Source organism: Pelodiscus sinensis, chromosome 4 (assembly GCF_049634645.1).
Source record: "Pelodiscus sinensis isolate JC-2024 chromosome 4, ASM4963464v1, whole genome shotgun sequence".
NCBI lineage: Eukaryota > Metazoa > Chordata > Testudines > Trionychidae > Pelodiscus > Pelodiscus sinensis.
This window is the reverse complement of record NC_134714.1, coordinates 50,958,932-50,978,336: the sequence shown is the minus strand read 5'-3', so window position 1 is coordinate 50,978,336 and position 19,405 is coordinate 50,958,932. Positions and strand designations below refer to the sequence as shown.

The following is a 19,405-nucleotide window of genomic DNA, read 5'->3' as shown; positions in this document are numbered from 1 at the left end:
TCGTTTTATGAGACAGAAGTATAGCAAAAAGCTAAAGCTGGTTACATCATTAGATGAAATCCTAACACTATTAAATGAAGATCAGATGCCCATATCAACACTATTTGTGGGTTTAGATACTGCTGATTATAAAAGTATTAGTAGGGTTGCCAGATGGTTTAACCAAAAATACCGAACCTCCTAACCCACCCCCCAAAAAAACCCACCGGGGGAAAAAAAATCTGTTGGGGGGGGGGGGGGAGGGAGGGAAAGGGAGAGACCAAACTTGTTGAGCAAAAAGCGGGCCCAGTTGCTGAGCGTGTTGTAGGGTTGCCAGGTGTCCAGTATTTTCACCTCCTGGCAGGGGGAAAAAAGCCAGAAAATACCGGACATTTTAGGTCAATACCGGACACCTGGCAAGCCTAAGTATTAGTGTCTTGTCTTACGTGGCAGGAACAAATAGCCAGTTCCTCTTCTGGATAAGTCAATGTGAGAGTCTACAAAGTCTCCTTCCACTCCTCTAAAGGACTACCAGGGAAACCCAGGAAGGTGAAATGGTAATATCAAGTTGTGCGTGTCCATTTCTATCAGTCCAGATGATGTAGTTAAGTGTCCTATATAACATCTGGTAGATCTTATTATTGCAGTCCACACTTCTGTCACTTCAAAATTAAATTATTTCAAGACCTCTTTGTGAAACTAAATCATAAAATATTTCAGGAAACCAAAACTCAAGCAAGAATACAGCAACCTATAAGTGGGCTAATACACTTTCTCTAGTGCTTTGTTTTCTAGAGTGGCTTGCTTACTGGTTGCCAACTGGAGCTTAAAGGTGTTGGTTACAGCTTACAAAGCCCTAAATGGCTTCCAATCTGCTGCCTCTTCCATGCAACACTAATTCAACAGAGGAACTTGATTTGGAGATCCCTCAGTTTAAAGAAGAAGAGAGCCTGGGAGGAGAACGTCTTAAATAACTTACACATCCTCAGTCTGAAATAGCCCAACTCTACTGATCTTCAGGTCACTGTGAAGCCCATCTATTTTCACAGGGCTTTTGGAGAAATGAGGATTAGCAGTGATGGAGAAAGTGGAATCCTTGTTTGCTTGTGTTATGATTGGATAATAAAGATTTAAGGGACAATGCAAGACTTATTTACTCATCAGATCTATGAAGTGACTTTTCTTCATGGAAGACTCTGCTCATTAAGTAAGAAGTTGTAAAGATATGGCAAGTTGAATTACATGAATGTAGGTTTTTTTTAACCATTTCTCTAGATTTGAAATGAACTGATCACGTGTACACTTTCAAACCCAAAATCTTTGGTCTAAGCAAGCACAGAAAATTTCAGCCCCAAAGTGAAAATCAGTGTAACAGTTCCAAGGACAAAGCGAACACTGATTACAGAGCTAGCTACTGCAAATCTTCTCTTAATTATCAAATTCCCAATTTCTTAAAATATAATTTTTATAAGCAATAGGTTCTTACATTGGCTTGATATTGCTCCAGAATCACATGACCAGGAAACTCTGGTTCTGGAACAGTTGCAAACCTCCGAACAATGATTAACAATGTCTGAAGCCCAGAAAGACGGAGCTGGTCACTATGATCTGTGGCAGCCATAAAAGCCATGCGGATCAAGTCAGCTAAATGCAAAACCAAAAAGTCATCTGGGGAAAAAAAAGATCATTTAATAAAAACTAATTTATTTCAAAGTTTAATTAAAGATAATGCAATTGTTTCTATTTTACCATATGCCATGGGAGCTTTATTTATTTATTTATTTATTTCCAGTAGCATAACAGTTGTGAGTACTACCATATAGTGGATTCTAAAAAAGAGCTCTTACGCCTCAGAGAATCTACAGTTAAGAGTTCTCTTAACTTTCAAACCAGCACTTTTTGTCTATGCCCTAGTCACGCAATATCAGCCAATATTTTCCCGCAATTTAAAAATCTGAAGGAAATAAAAACCTCTAGATTTGAGGCAAATTTCCATAGTGATTTTGAGGGATCGACATCTTCAAATCATCATGGGAAGCACAGAAAATTAGTGGTGTGTTCACTGGTAATTATGCAGATTATGGAACAAACAGAGCAGTGACACTAGTTTTCTTGAATATTCCTAGATTACAAAATTGTGTTGCAGTACACAGGCACCAGTTATCGCTTCTAGCTGCCAATGTTTTCTATAGGAACAATGGTTCACTATTTGCATGTCATGTTACAACAGCTGGGTGAGTGTCAACACTGCAATTATATGCTAATATTATGACTAATTTACCATTGCTCTGTACCTTGAGAAATGCAGGCTTCTAATCATTTTAATTAAAGGCTGCAACAGATGTTATTAAGAAATCTGTAGTTATAGAAATCTATAGTTAAATGTTAAAAAAAAATGTTGTGTTCTTTGCATTCTATAAAATTCTCTCAGCATCTCAGTTAATTGAACACATACCTCTTGAATCCCTTTGTTTCCTTTCCTGAGCCAGTGTTATATCAAAATGTGCTCTGCCAGCATTTTCACAGTGGTTGATAATTTTACAAACACATTCTGCAGCAAAAACTCTAGTGGACCATTTTGGATTAGTGAAAGGGTGGGGTTTCTCATCGCTTTCAGAGGTTAACACATCATCGTCTTTAGCTCCCTCCTCTTCTTGGGTAGTATCCACTGAAGCTACTGAGGTGAAATCTAAATTTTTAAAAATACCAAAAAGGGAAGGAACACAACTGATTACTGAAGGAATTCAAAACACATCACTGACCAGTAAGTGCTAGCCACTCACAGTGTAACAGTGCTAGAAACTGTAGAAAATATGTTGTGGCTTTTAAGGTCCCTGCAGTGGGGGAATAGCTTCTATCTGAACACAATATTCCCTAAGAGCCTCTCTTTGTACTTCCTCCTTGTCATTTGTTCTCCATGCTTGGAATCCAGTCCATTCAGAATATTCAACAGGGTAACTACTTCATTCTGCTCCGAATGATTCATTTAGACGCATAGCTCTGAATCATTCCCACCTTTAATAATAGAGAGTCAATACCTTGAGGCAATTTTCTTCTGGAACCCCAAAGGGCTTCAGAGCCCTAGTGTTTACTGCTTTTTATGTCTGCTATGGGAATAATTAAAATCTAGGCACAGAGGTAACTGAAATTTTTTAATAGCTATTCCAAGCCTCCATGATGTCAAAAATCCATATCTTGTTCTATATCTAAAATTCAATACTGAAACCCTAAATTTGTTAACAATAAATTTATAAAATCAAAATTGTGTATCAATCATGACTTTTATAAAAACAAAGATTGACTGGCTACTGAATTATGGTTGAAAAGTGATTTTTATTGAATATTCTAAAATAAAATACTATTTCATTGTACACCATACCTGAATGCCATTGAAGCATTACAGAATATAGAACTAGATAGCCGAAAATTTTGTATGACTATATTTCAGCTAAACATTTAAAAGATGGTATGTATCCAAGGTTTTAATTGCTCTTATTTATTTACTGAGAACAGCTACTCGACTAACAAATTGACAACACAGCAGAAGCACGTCTGAATGAAAAGTTGTCAAAGTTCATTTTCTCTCTTGTATTTCAGGAAAGAATCTTGCTAGTGACATTTTCTCTCATGTCTGTTTAGAGCAAAACCACACACTACTAATTGTATGGGCGTGGACTATGAATTTAAGTATGCATAAGCACAGCTGAATAACATGCACATGACCAATATCATAAGATCCTCAGCACATGTTGCTTTATAGGAACTGAAGAGTCATTGCAAAGGAATCCACACTATACACTAGAATTCATGACTAGCCTGAACCATTCTCTCAGATGTGACAATATGTTCCACACAGTCCTGGGGGAATGCAGCAATTGTAGCATTTGGAGCTATAGTAAAATTGCACAATTCCAGCAGGAACTACCACTCCGAAGTCTGTAAAAATTTTAACTTTGTGGCTCATGCCTTTCATCAAGCAGGATATGACTAGTCAAGGAAACCATTATTGTTCACAAGGACTTTTCAGAATGTCAAAGGCAGTCAGGAAAAATCAAACAAAAAACAGGACTGTGTAGCACTTTAAAGACTAACAAGATGGTTTAATAGGTGATGAGCTTTTGTGGGTTACAATTATGGTTGTGACAATTTTCTTCCACTATTTGATCTGAGGAAGTGGGTCTGGCGCACGAAAGCTCATCACCTATTAAACCATCTTGTTAGTCTTTAAAGTGCTACACAGTCCTGTTTTTTGTTTCAGCTACACCAGACTAACACAGCTACATTTCTATCACTATTCAGGAAAAATCAAGTAATTTTACATTCTAGGAAAAAAGTTCAAGTATCAAACAATTTAAAATAAATAACAGCAATATAATTTTTGCTAATCTAAGAGATGGGAGACTGATTATTTCTCTCCTGTGAAGCAGAGATCACATTATGCAGATTTTTTTATTACACAGTTATTAGAATATGCTAGCACTTACCAGCGGAGGCAGCAAGAACATCTTTACAAAGCTTCAACCAGAATGAGAGCTTTTCTACTGCCACTGATGTGAGCATATGATTTAGGGTCTCTCTGATATCCTGGCATAGTCTTTGATCCAGTTCTTTGTCTAGCACGTTCAGCAATGCCCCTTCCAAGCCAACTTCTTTGATGTTAATGTCTGTTAAGAACACTGTCTTAATGTCAGAGTGACAGGCATCACAAAAGGCCATAATACAGGAATGTAGAAATTTAGTCATAATACTTAATTACACAAGTCATATATTGGAAATGGCAAATATCTGGCCTAGAAACATTTAACATGATTGCCTACAGTTCTAATGCCATGACATCTGGGTGCAAAATAAATTCTAAGGACATCACATTATTTAATACTGCCCAAAATGAACTGCACCCCAGTAATTTTTCTAGCTTTCCCCAAGGTCATGAATTGTCTGTCCAATTCTGAAAGGGTTAAGATAAGGGCAACTAAAATGATTAGAGGTTTGGAACGGGTCCCATATGATGAAGAGAGGCTAAAGTGACTGGGACTTTTCAGTTTGGAAAAGAGGAGACTGAGGGGGATATGATAGAGGTCTATAAAATCATGAGTGGTGTGAAGAGGGTGAAGAAAGAAAAGTTATTTATTAGTTCCCATAATAGAAGAACTAGAGGACACCAAATGAAATTAATGGGTAGCAGGTTTAAAACTAATAAAAGAAAGTTCTTCTTCACACAGCACGTAGTCAACCTGTGGAACTTCTTGGCAGAGGAGGCTGTGAAGGCTAGGACTAGAACAGAGTTTACAGAGAAGCTAGGTAATTTCATGGAGGTTAGGTCCATAAAAGGCTATTAGCCAGGGGATAGAAATGGTGTCCCTGGCCTCTGTCAGAGGCCGGAGATGGATGGCAAGAGACAAATCGCTTGATCATTGTCTTTGGTTCACCCCCTCCGGGGGACCTAGCGCTGGCCACTGTCGGAAGACAGGCTACTGGGCTAGATGGACCTTTGGTCTGACCCAGTACGGCCATTCTTATGTTCTTATGTTCAATGTGAATGTGGCTGCTTTAAGCTGATTTACTAGAACCCACTGCAGTGAAGATGTTAGTGTTTATTCTAAATGCTTTGTTAAAACCCCTAAATCCATGTTAATATTTACTTTCTGAAGAATTTTTTATTGTATGTTCACCTTCTTTATTAGCTTTTGAACATACCACTGATTATTAAGGATTTTTTAATGCAATTAGTCATTCCACAGTTTGCTTAGAATTCAAATATTAGAAAAGTACAAGGTTGAAAATGGCCTTAGACATCAATGAGATCCAGTGAAAGAGCTATAGGGAGGACCTGAAGACAGAAATGCATGCCATCAATACAACCAGGCTGGGAAGGAACAAAGAGATGTATCAGTGATGTAAAGTGAAGGCATTTTTAATTAATTGTAACTTGAGTCTGTGATCAACAGGAAATGCTTCTTCTGACCGCCTTCTATTCTACTCTGCTTCTTATGCCATGCCCATCTTTTTAGAATCCGAACACCTAAAAAAAAAATACTTGTGAACTCTGGAGCTGTTGACCTGTGACGCTCTCTTAACTCTGAATGTGTCTTGGTAGCGTATCAAGGTTTGTGGAGAGGTTTATATTGCTTAATAGAATGAAATATACTGAACACAAATCGTAGAATTTTAATAATAAGAGAATTTGGCTTTGCTACACCAGAAAGGCAACATTTATTTAGTGTAAGGGCAGGTGTGGCAGGCCTGATTTTAGTTTTAGTCAAGTAAAGGCTTATCTCAAGTCATGTAATTGTGTTTTCTCATTCTATGCAACAAACATGTGCAGAAAGATCAATACGCCACATCGTGGCATAAATAAAACGGGGCGGAGGAGAAAGAGGATTTTTGCAACTAGAGATAATCATTTGATTTATCAAGAAATTAATGGATCTGAATAGCTCATCAGTAGCTGAAAGCCTAAGTATGGCCTCCTAGTAATTAATTGTATCCTTTGGTATATATGGTTGTGACTACTTTCTTCCACTATTTGATCTGAGGAAGTGGGTCTGGCCCACGAAAGCTCATCATCTAATAAACCATCTTGTTAGTCTTTAAAGTGCTACATTGTCCTGCATTTTGCTTCAGCTACCCCAGACTAACACGGCTACATCTCTACCACTTCACTCGCCTCCTAGTAAGGTTGCCAGGTGTCTAATTTTCAACCGGACCACGCAGTCAAGAGAAGATCCTAGCAGCTACAGTCAGCACTGCTGGCCAGGCCATTAAACGTTCGGTCAACAATGCAGCAGGAACCCTGGACCAGGAAGGCTCCCTCTTTCTCCGGCCCCCGGCAGGCTCCTCCTGGGAGCTGGCAGACTGCTCCTGGGGAGCGGTGGAGGGTTGACTACCAGTGGCTTTCTGGCTCATGTTTTGGGGCTACTAGGTCAGGGGCAGTGACTGCTGGCTCTAGGCTGGCAGGCTTGGAGCTGGCACAGGCACTGTGGCCACAGTCAACCCCTTTAAGGGCTCTGGGGAGGGAAAGGAATATTATTGGTTAAGGCTGGAGTAGCCACCAGGGCACCCTGGGAAGGCTGAAGGCCCCCTATTTCGACAGAAGTATCTACACAGCACTTATTTCAAAATATATATACCTCAATGTATACATACCGTAATGTTTAAAAATGTGTTTTTTAAACTACTATTTGGTTCTGGTCACTACCAGGGTACACCTAGGACACATTTTCAAGCTCTTCTCTGCGCCCATAGGGGCTATATTTTTGAGATCCAGCACTTGAGGATTTAAAAAAACCTCCACCAAATATTATGAGACTCATAACAAAAACTGTGAGGCTTGGCAACCCAGCTGTTAGCATTGTTTTATCACCAGAAGATGCCTAAAAAGTTTCAACAAATATAACCAAATAAATGCAATCTTTTACAAGAAAATCCATTTTGAGTTAAAGATTTTCAAAGTGCTACAAAACAAGTAATTGGCCATCTGAGTTGAAATTAGAAGGAAGACTGCTTAATAATCCAAGTTCAGCATGTGTCAAAGCTTAATAGACATACAATACCTGAAATGAAGTCTTCTCTGCAGTCTTTAACAAAGGCGACAGCATGTTCTGATACCTCTGCTGCTTCTCTTTGCACAAGCTGACACAGGCAAGCTAGCACTGCTCGTCTCAACAACAAATAGGAGCTACAGAGATTCACCTGAAATATGGAAACAAAGGAAATAAGATGGCTCACAACCTCTGTAGCTGCTACCCAACATGGCTGTAGTCCAGTGCTTTCTGATTGATTATTTTATGCAATAGACTGTGAAGTCCTACCAAATAACTATCCTGTTTTGCATACCTTTGTACATCTAAAATTAGAAGTAAAATAATCTCACTGAGAGAACTTTCAAATTTACTGTGGTTATCAAAGCATTTACAGTATTATAAAGAGAGATTCTCAGATCTATGTCTCATTGACAACAGTGGAAAAACTTCCACTGACTTCAATGGAAGTTGAATCACAATCTAAATGAATGTTTATTATATTCTTACTCTGATCACACAATTACAAGGTGTATGAAAACTCAGTCCAAATGAACTCCACTTGTATCACTGTTATAGAGAGCCAGGTGTGATACATGAAAATTATGATACAACTGCAGATGAGAAAACCAAGTTCAAGTAATTCTAAGGTGCATGAAAGTGAGAATTTAAGAGAAAGAGCAAGAAGAATAAAAAGGGATGTTGAATATGGTTTCTTTGGAAAATGTACAGTAGATAGTCCAACTAAATCATGTGATAATCATTTGTTTTGGGGCAGGTCAGGGTTAGAGATGGGCATGTTGTGTGGACAAACAAATCAGCTCTCCTGAACGATTCCTCAAGCATGACTTCGTAGAGCATGATTACAGGTTGAACTTCTCTAGCCAGGCAACCTTGGGACCTGAGAAGTTCTGAACCAGAAAATTTGCCAAACCATGGGAGATTGATATTGCTTACTGGGCTCTTAGAAGACATTTAGAGGTAAATTAGGGCTAAGTAACAGCACAGAATGGCTGTAAACAAATTGTATGGGACCAGGGGAAACTTGACCACACCCATGAGAAGTGGATATCGAGATAACTAAAATCATTCCGGATGACTGATGTTTCCAGAACAGAGAGTTCTGAACTAGAGAGGTTCAACCTGTACTTGAACGTTACAAGATCAGCTTCTGCTTTCTGTACTGAAAACTGATGCCAACATAAAAATTGTTCCTGGACCAAGGAAACAACTTAAAAAAAAAGTCATGCACCTGAGGTCTTCTTCCACACCAAATTTTAAAAACTACCTTGAAAGTAAACCACAAATGCAATAAGCTTGTCAAGCGGCTGGGCAGGGTAACTATACCCCCAACATTTATACAATTTATAAAATCCAAGCTTAGGTTATAATGAATAAATGTGTGTCTAAGTATATGAAAGCTAAAGAGGTTATCCTTTATAATTAAGTAACCTTCTACCTTTCTCTAAGACAAATGTTTCCAATTTTTTTTTCCATTTGTGGGCCCCTAAAAACTTTCAGTGGAAGTACAGACCTCTTGGAAAACTTAGATATTGCCTGTAGACCCCACAGGTCTGTAGGCCACTGGCTGAAATACATTGTTCTATGGTAATAACTGCTTTTCACAGACCTCTTGGACACAGTCTATGGACTCACAGGGGTCTGTGAAGCGTAGATTGAAAACCACTGTTCTAAGGTACTGAAAAAAGGCCAGAGCCTAGTGTCCGCTGCAGAGAATCTTTGCTGAGGAGTCATGCTTCTTATTTGTTATTGACAAGCCAACAGTCACACAAAATCAGATTAAAAATAAAAATTAAGAACACAAAGAATAAATGATGTGGAATATCAGTTTTGTTATATTTAGAACTAATTTGGGTCTCGTGCTTATGCATGTGACTCTGCAAAACTCATTATGAATTATACATTTAATAAATACAAAGATATGCTCTGCATAACAATCTTTTACTAAAAATAAATGAGTCGATTAACATCTCTGCAAGATACTTTAAGTGAAATTTTAAAGGATGCAATTGAATCTTTAATGCAACACTTATTGAAGCAGGCAACATGGTCTCCTAGAAATCTGGCATGCTTCAAATTGCAATTCACCAGATAATTTTTATATGGGAGGGCAGAGCACTCAAGGCAGGCTATTGGAAAATGCAAGACACACATTCTTAATGTGTTTCATTCTCCCACATTTGAAGTAGGGAAAGAGGGGTAACAAACACAATGCAAGCAATACATACTAAATAACTTAAACCATTTCTGCATTGGACATGTTAAAGTCAAACTGATGCAAAATTAAGAGCACAAAATGAAACACACTTGCCAGCTGCAGAAGGTTAGAAGGGATTCAGTTAGGGTGATACCAAATGAACATCATTTGACATGCTAAAGGTATTTTATTTTACATTAATGGTTAGACACAGAGAGAGAGACAGGGGGAAATAAACACCACTGCAAACTGCTTAAATTTTAGGATTAACAAGGCTCAGGGACCTACCAACACAGAATTATCCAACAAGATCTCCTGCACAAAAACAAATGACAAACCAGTCATGAAAAAATCAAAATACAGATACCACAATGATACTCACTACAGCAAGGAAACCATAAAACGTCAATACAGAATATTAAATTCGGAGTTATATCTCAAACATGGCACAAAATCCTCATTTGTTTAGTCCAGTTACCTCATCATATGATGTTGAACATTTTTTAAATGTAAGCCAACAGCCCAGAAAATTCACTGGGGAAAATAAATGTAAAAACAGCTCAGGAAAGAGATTATTGAAACTTTTATATATCGTATATATTTGTATTTGAACATGTTTCCTTTGGGTCCTATAGCTGAAAACCTGAGCATTCACCCTATATATCCACCCAATGTATAAGAGACACATAAAAAAGACCTTAGTGTGTATTCTTAAAGTTAGCTGTAAAATGAATAGTATTAGTTATCACTAGATGCCAAAGTATTTAATTATCAGAGAATGTTAAATACTGTGTGGTTAGATACAAAGACCTGAAAGAAAATTCTCTTTTTAAAGGAAGAAAATGTTAAGATGATTTTTTTTTGGTTTGGGCTTGGGGAATTAAGATGAGGGTGAGGATGATGATGATGATATAAGATTTCTTTTTATAAAAATTATCTTTTAATAATTAAATATTTTAAGAACATTTTATAATAAGAAGTGGTCCTGTGGCACCTTAGAGACTTACCAAAATATACAGAATCATGATATTTCATGGACAAAACCCACTTTTTTGGCCACGAAAGCTCATGATTCTATATATTTTGGTTGGTCTCTAAGGTGCTATAGGACCACTAATTGTTTTTAAAGTTGCAGACTAACACAGCTACCCCTAAGATATTCTAAACTAAATTTTAACTTCTAAGTTTCCAATATATTAGAAATAGGAGAAAAGAGGAAAAAAGACTCTAAGTAACTATTGGTTATAACAACTGGCAATTAATGTAATCAATCTCAGCAACAGTGTTTTCAGAGCTCTCTTTAGTGTATCTCAGTGGACATCAGTGAAACAGTCTGTTTCTCTGACAAGAACCCTCTATCTTCCTTCCTGTTTTTTACAAACAATTCCTTCGCACAGAATGCTGTCATTAAAAATAAAAAAAAAATTAACATCACATTGCTCTTATTTTCATCTTTAGCGCTCCATGTGCTTTACATATGGAGAAACTGAGGCACAGGGAGAGACTTGCCCAAACTCATCCAGCATACCATTCGCAGAACTAGCAACTGAACTTCTCTCTCACACATCCCAAAACAGTGCCCTGTCCATGCCTCCTGTTAAGACAACAATGGTAACTCTTCATGCAGACTCCATATTCTATAAACTCCTACAGTAGATGTCAGTACTGTGGCCAAAATAAGAAAAGTATAAATCAAGCTCCACTCATTCATACTTATGACAGAGACCTATTGCCAAGTACTAATCTGAAAATATTAGTGTAGGGGGCCTTGATTCTGTAATGAATTCCTTGCAGAAAGATATCTACAACTACATGGAGTCCCTGATTTCACTGGGACTTCGTGTGGGCACAAGAATCTACCCACATCAGGCAGGGTTGGGGCTTAAATGAACATACATACACACAACAAAATATACTTCAGTCTTTAATTGAAGAGCATAGATAAATTTTATCAAATATTCCATACTCTACTGTAACAACTTTACAAGCATACTGAAATACTGTTTGTACTAATAATACGGTTTCAGAAATACTCTATTAATAAACCTTTGCTGAGAAGTGAGAAAAGATCAATTTTTTGTACAGTTTAGAGAGATTCTACTGTAAATGGCGGTAGACAAAACATTAATTTTATAGATCTGCACACAGATGAAAATGCTAATAAGTTGACTGATCAACAGGACAACAACAACTCCTTAGTCTGAAATGCTGTCATTAAAGATAGGTGGAAATGCTTTTTACCTATTCAAATAGAGATCCAGGATAAAATATGGTGTAAAGGAGGAGGAAAGAAGAATCCCTAAAGGGACAGTTACTCACTTTATACAACAACTGGTTATCTTCGAGATGAGTGTCCCTGTGGGTGTTCCACTCTTAGTCTTGGTGCTGTCCCATCTCTTTTGATCAGAGAGTTTCCTAGCAGTCTCTATGCAAGCTGCACATGAGCGGTATCTGCCTCACGTGCTGTCAATTGAAGTACTGCATGTGTGGCTTAGATCTTCCCATTCCTTCTCTGTTAGAGGCTGATATCTTCGAAGCAAAGGGTAGGAGGGTGAGTAGTGGCGCACTCACAGGGACACTCATCTCGAAGAACTACAGCTATTGCATAAGGTGACATAGAAAGCCAACATGCATCTAACACCAAACATCTGCATGGGCGTTTTGAAGGAATTAGTATGTGATTTAGGGAAGCATACTAGGATATGGAAGAGTTTGTTGATATGGAACGAGGATGGTACTTTAGGCGAGAATTTGAGGGGAGTACAGAGGGTTATATTGTCCTTAAACAACGTGGTGTAAAAAACATGGGGGGAGGGCGTATTGAGGGGTTGACCGTAAGAGCCACCATCTCCCCCATACAACAGGAGAAGGTAGTAACAACAGGAAACGCCACTTTCATGGAAAGGGGTAGTAAAAAGCATGAGGTGAGCGGCTTGAAAGTTTCTGCCACGAGTTCATGATAGACGAGGTTTAGGTCCCATGGGTTGACAGGAGTTCTCACATCACAATGGAGGATTTGGAGAGCCTTTAGAAAATATTTTGTGGTAGGATGGGCAAAGAGGGAGACATTTTCCACCTTATGATGGAAGGCCAAGAGTGCTGCTAAGTATATCCAAAACGAATTACGGAAAGGTCCGACTGTTTGAGTGTGGGGAGGTTGCCCAGTACCAGAGAGGCTATGTCTACACTGCAAAGCTTTTGCGCAAAAACCCGTGAAGCGTCCACACCTAAAATGAGCTTTTGCACAAGGAAATCAAGAGTAAAACAGCAGAACAGAGGGTTTTTTCTGCCATAGGTAAACCTCCTTTTATGAGGCATAACTCCCTTTTGTGGAAGAAACCCCTTCCACAAAGCACATGCAGCGTGGAGCTCTTTTGCACAAAAGCACATCGCTTTTGCAATGTGCTTTGAGGTGTGGTCGTGCTCTTGTGCAAGAAATTTTTACGCAAAAACTCTTGCGCAAAAGGCTTCTTGTACAAGAAGCATATAGTGTAGATGTAGACAGTGAGTGGTGCTCTTGCTGAATCTGCTTGCTTTGATGTATACGAGATTGTAAATTGCCTCCACTGATGAGTATAGTGGAGCGGGTGGAAGGCTTCTGAATATGGAGAACATTTTGTACCTGTTCTGAACACTCTAGTTCTGCAAGTGAGGCATGGAGGAGTCAGGCTGTGAGCGGAGCCTTTGCAGGTCCAGGTAATGTTTTTGGCCCAGTGCCTGAGTTAACAGATTCTGTTGAAGAGGAAGAGGGAAAGTGGTGGGGACAGACATCTGGGCTATATGGGGGTATCGGGGTTTTCTGAGCCAGGAAGAGGCTGTTAAAGTGACTCCAGTCCTGTACATCCAGATCTTCTCTACAACCGTGGGGAGGAGAGGCATCAGTGGGAAAATGTAGAGGAGGTGATCCATCCAGCTGATGAGGAAGACATCCCTCTGTGATAATTTGCCAATGCCTACTCTGGAGCAGAAAAAGGTGCACTTGGAATTGTGGGGAGTCACGAACAGATCTATGGTCTGTGGTCTCCATCAGTGGGTATTTGGTGTAGGACTGTGGGACTGAGCTCACACACGTTGTCCTAGGGAAAATGTCTATTCCATGCATCTGTGGTGGTGTTGTGGAAACCCAATATGTCCCTGTCATGAACAGGAGGAGTGCTGACCAGAACCCAGTGACTAAGGGGTTAACTCAGCTACCTAGCAAAGGTGTCAGCCAGGGGAGCTCGCACAGCCAACAGAGATAGAGACTTGGAATTTGAACTGGATATAGATTCCTTGCCTCTTTCTTCATGTGACTTTGGTGCATAAAAATCCTCCCTGCCTGTTTATTTAAAACCTGCATGCGATGTTAGGCCTCAGTTGGAGTACTGTGTCCAGTTCTGGGCACCGCATTTCAAGAAAGATGTGGAGAAATTGGAGAGGAGAGGAAGCAATAAGAATGATTAAAGATCTAGAGAACATGACCTATGAAAGAAGGCTGAAAGAATTGGATTTGTTTAGTTTGGAAAAGAGAAGATTGAGGGGGGACACGATAGTGGTTTTCAGGTATCTAAAAGGGTGTCATAAGGAGGAGGGAGAAAACTTGTTCATCTTGGCCTCTGAGGATAGAACAAGAAGTAATGGACTTAAACTTCAATAAGGGAGGTTTAGGTTGGACGTGAGGAAAAAGTTCCTGTCAGAGTGGTTAAACACTGGAATAAATTGCCCAGGGAGGTTGTGGAATCTCCATCTGTGGAAATATTTAAGAGTAGGTTAGATAAATGTCTATCAGGGATGGTCTAGACAGTACTTGGTCCTGCTGTGAGGGCAGGGGACTGGACTCTCGAGGTCCCTTCCAGTCCTAGTATTCTATGATTCTATGTTGTATGTTATGACCCACACATGCTAATTTTGGAGAAACAGAAGGAAGTGGAAGCAGGCACTGTGGACTGTGCAAAGTTCCAAGAAGTTAATATTTAGGGTGGCTTCCACCACAGACCATCAATCTTGCAACATGCAAGTTTAGAGATGTGTTCCCCGTCCTACACAGGAGGTGTCTGCAGTCCCTAGCACCTACGAGTTTACGGGTGTAAAAAGAACTCCTGAACAGAAACTGATGCAGTGGTACCACCACATCAGTGGCTATCTTATGGTTTCTGGTAGGGTCAAACAAATGGTCATAGGGTATATGTCTGGTTTGAGTACGGTGGAAAGCCATGCTTGAAGGCAGTACATGATTCACCACAAAGGTATATGCTGCCATGGATCCCAGGATTTGTAAGCACTTGTGTGCCATGGTTTGTAGGCTGTTGTATTTTGTGGCTACCAGAGACTGTATGGTGTCAAACCTGTCTGATGGGAGCATTGCATTACCCTGTTTGCGATAGGGATGACAACGTGTAGTCGACAACACAATTAAGCATGCTCTTATCAGTTAATCTTGTCCACTACATGCACTCCCCGTCTGCTGCCTCTGTATCAGATAGAGACAGACAGAAAAACTATATTTTTCTTCTTAAATGAACACTAACACGCTAACTATGAGCAATACTACTACACTACACTATTTTTCTTGTTCTTCTCTAGAGGACTGCAGAACTCCATCTCAGGCCAGAGATGTCTGAGAAGGAAGTGGAGGGCCTGGGCCATGCACACGCTACTTCAGCTGACAATGGTGCTTAAGGCAGTCATTTCACGTGTGGCCCACACAGGTACTGCTGGGAAACGCACAGATCAAAGGCACTGTGATGGCACCAAGACAGAGTGGCTATGTCTAGACTGCAAGCCTCTTTCGAAAGCATCTTTCGAAAGAGCCTCTTTCGAAAGAGAGCGTCTAGACTGCACGGAGAAATTTCGAAAAAGCGGCTTGCTTTTTCGAAAGAAAGCATCCAGTGAGTCTGGATGCTCTCTTTCGAAGAAGCCCTATTTACATTGAAGAACACCTTCTTTCGAAAGAGGAACTTTCAAAAGAAGGCGTTCTTCCTCGTAAATTGAGGTTTACCGCCATCGAAAGAAAAGCTGCGTTCTTTCGAATTAATTTCGAAAGAACGCGGCTTGAGTCTGGACGCAGGGGAAGTTTTTCCCGAAAAAAACCCTGAGTCTGGACACAGCCAGTGAATCACTCACAGAGACATTTCTTGAAGATTGTTACAATTCTCCCAAAATAAAAAGGCTCGTGCTTAAACCCAACAATAATGTGAGGCTCTTCTGAATCTTGCAGATACATTTCTACCAAAACCTCAAAACATATATGGAAGAAATGCGCACTTCAGAAGATATGTATACTAATGATATGCAACATCTGCTCAGACAAAAGAAGACTTAAAAAACTCCAAAGCAGAAATGGAAGATAGACAAGAAAAGCCAGAAAAATTAATTTTTTTTTTTTTTTACTTCTGGGAAAACGTTTACAGGGGAACCAGCATAATGACAGTAGATCAAATCTTGTCAACACCTTCTCTTGCTACACAATGTTCTTATGGAAACACGTAGGGTGCGTCTAGACTGGCAAGATTTTGTGCAAAAGCACTCGCGTTTGCGCAAAAACTTGCCAGCTGTCTACACTGGCCACTTGAATTTGCGCAAGAGCACTAACGTTCTAATGTAAGAATTCAGTGCTTCTTGCACAAATACTTTGACGCTCCCACTCAGGGATAAGCCCTCTTGCGCAAGAATACTTGCGCAAGAGGGCTAGTGTAGACAGGCACCTTAATTTTTTGCGCAAGAAAGCCCGATGGCTAAAATGGCCATCGGAAGTTTCTTGCGCAAAAGCGTGTCTATACTGGGCACGGATGCTTTTGTGCAAAAGCACTTTTTGCACAAAAGCATCTGTGCCAATCTAGACACTCTTTTGCGGCAATACTTTTAATGGAAAAACTTTTCCGTTAAAAGTATTTCCGCATAATCATGCCAGTCTAGACACAGCCATATTGTATTGTGTATAAAATAAGCATGTAACAAGAATAGGCAAAGTAGACTAAATTGCCTAGGGAGGTTGTGGAATATTCATAATTGGGAGATTTTAAAGAGCAGATTAGACAAGCACCTGTCTAGATAATTCTTAGTCCTGCCATGAGTGCAACTGACTGGACTAGAAGACTCCTTGAGGTCCCTTCCAGTCCTATGATTATAGTACAAGGATTTATTTTTTTTTAAGAAGAACTGGGACACCAATACCCTGTCCAAACAAAGGTTGAATTTGGTGCTGGGGATGCATCTTTGCTGGAAAACACTTACTGTATGAAGAACTGACCAATCATGATAACATTATGATTGCTTTCTTGGATTGAACTAGATTCTGGGGACATGGCAGCTACCATGGCAGTTAAAGGTAACATATAATATTTTACAAAGGGAGATGACAGACCTGAAAAGTGAGGTTACCAATCACTTTTGTGTCATGTCTGAAAACTCAAGTGAGGGGGGTAGCTGTCTTAAGTATCAGAACTACATCAGATGCTCACTAGCAGTATAGCATTGACAGGAAAAGCAAACGAATCTAAATTTCAAATAACTATATTACTTATTTATACTGAATATTAACAAGTAATCAGTTACTTCATCAAACCTTAACCTAGCATAGATGAGAAGAAATACTGTCCAGAATTAAAAACTTTTGCTCAATGAAAGTTTGACTTGTGTAAGAACAGTAGTACGTATTCGAAGTCAGTAACAGGTGACTGCTCTTGGAAGACATAAGGAAGAAACAAAAGGAAGGGAAAATGGATAAATAAAAAGGAGAGAAGAAAGAACGGCCACATGCATATGAAAAGACAAAAAAACCTCACCCTATTCCAGAATGACGAATTAATAAAACATAATATTAAATTTATTTTAACAATTGGTAACTGGCTGGTTTATGGAAAATTTAGTTAAAGGTTTTATGTTTCAAGACAAATGTTAAAGCTATTTTCAAAGCTATACTTACGCACAGACAGCTTACAAGATTGGACAAGTTGACATGTCGTGGAGCGAACATATGAAGCTGCTGGAGGCAAGAGATGGCTTGAGCCTGAACAAGGAAGTCAGGGTTATCCTGCATCACGGCACACCCCAAGAGGCAAGAAGTTCTTAATTCAGAAACTGTAGTATTACTGCCTACAGTTACAAAAACAGTGGTCCAACATATTAACATTCCTTTATATTCTTTTAAAATAATAGGTAAAACATAAGTAATTATACAAGGCATTCACTATTAATGAAATAATTCACAAGGGGGATTTTGCAAGTGATTGAAGTAGAATACAGGCAGTCCCCAGGTTACGTACAAGATAGGGACTGTAGGTTTGTTCTTAAGTTGAATTTGTATGTAAAGTTGGAACTGGTACATATTTTGGGAGGGGAAGAGGAGCTGGAGTTAGGTGGAAAAGACCCTGATTCTCATACAACTTCCTTATTCTAAGAAAAACACATACTGTTTTGATATGAAGGGTTTTTTGGTTGATATTTTAATTAAAAATTGATCATAAGTTTCAGTGTTTCATGCTATATCCAAATCTTCCTTTTGGGGTACCTGAAAGATCCCAGTTATTCATTTAATAGTCAGAATCTTTGTTTTTTTTAACTAAAAAAAGTTTATTCAATGCATATTACTGTTCCAAATAGAATTTGCTACAGATGGTTCAGTGAAATGGGTATTAAGTGTAATCAATAGTCATTGGAGAGCACAGTGAAATATTGATACAATCAAAGCTGTTGTTGTATTCTGCTGAACAGAAAATGGAAATCCCTTCCTGTGAAGTGTGTGTGTGAATTTATCCACAGGATTAATTTTAAAGAAAAATTCTGTGTTGGGAACAGGAGATTAGCCACAGGTGGGTCCTCATTGTCCACTCACCCACTTTGCAACCAGACCCATCCCCTTGGGGCTTACCCTGCTCCGCTCCAGTCAGGGTGTGGGGTTGGAGCTTATCACCTCTTCCCTTCTGTCCTGCTCCTCCCCAATCTTGCCCATCCACACCACTGGGTAATTTTTCAGCTTCACCTCTGCCAGGCTGGAAGGGACTGGGGGTATGTCTACACTACAAAGTTAGTTCGAACTAACGGATGTTAGTTCGAACTAACTTTAATAGGTGCTACACTAGCGCTCCGCTAGTTCGAATTTGAATCGAACTAGCGGAGCGCTTAGTTCGAACTAGGTAAACCTCATTTTACGAGGACTAACGCCTAGTTCGAACTAGCTAGTTCGAACTAAGGGCAGTGTAGCCCTTTAGTTCGAACTAGTGGGAGGCTAGCCCTCCCCAGGTTTCCCTGGTGGCCACTCTGGCCAACACCAGGGAAACTCTATGCCCCCCTCCCGGCCCCGGACCCCTTAAAGGGGCACGGGCTGGCTACGGTGCCCGTGCCAGGTGCAAGCCTGCCAGCACCCAGCTAGCAGACCCTGCACCTGGCATGGCACAGAGCCACCCACCCGATGCCCCCCAGCCCACCCCCTCTTGCCGGGACCAGGCTGGCGGCTCCCAGGAGCTTGCCCTGGACCGCAAGAGGCGGGCACCTTCCTGGGCTAGTGTGGACATCGTGGACCTCGTCCACGATCTCCGCACTAGGCACAGGAAAGTGGCCGTCTAGGGCAGGAGAGCTGCCAGCCTGGCCACCCAGGAGCAGGTGTGCATGAAAATCAAGGTGGTCCACTGAGACCCCCGACCCTGAGCCCTGAGCTTACAATGGCCGTCCTGGGTCAGACCAAAGGTCCATCTAGCCCAGTAGCCTGTCT

At 40.1% G+C, this 19,405-nt stretch overlaps 1 protein-coding gene across 14 annotated transcripts in view; it reads right to left on the bottom strand.

Moving 5' to 3' along the window:
* Positions 1-19,405, bottom strand: part of HEATR5A (HEAT repeat containing 5A) — a 126,359-nt gene that overhangs the window by 29,776 nt on the left and 77,178 nt on the right. For 12 of the 14 annotated variants that reach the window (XM_075926962.1, XM_075926964.1, XM_075926967.1 and 9 more), the window contains 6 exons: positions 17,621-17,790; positions 10,006-10,032; positions 7,533-7,671; positions 4,464-4,643; positions 2,435-2,668; positions 1,466-1,647 (listed from right to left, as the gene is read on the bottom strand). In XM_075926962.1, the coding sequence (XP_075783077.1) occupies positions 1,466-1,647; positions 2,435-2,668; positions 4,464-4,643; positions 7,533-7,671; positions 10,006-10,032; positions 17,621-17,790 (932 nt within the window). The remainder of the gene's footprint in view (positions 1-1,465; positions 1,648-2,434; positions 2,669-4,463; positions 4,644-7,532; positions 7,672-10,005; positions 10,033-17,620; positions 17,791-19,405) is intronic. The other 2 variants (XM_075926969.1, XM_006116365.4) reach the window with 1 other exon arrangement.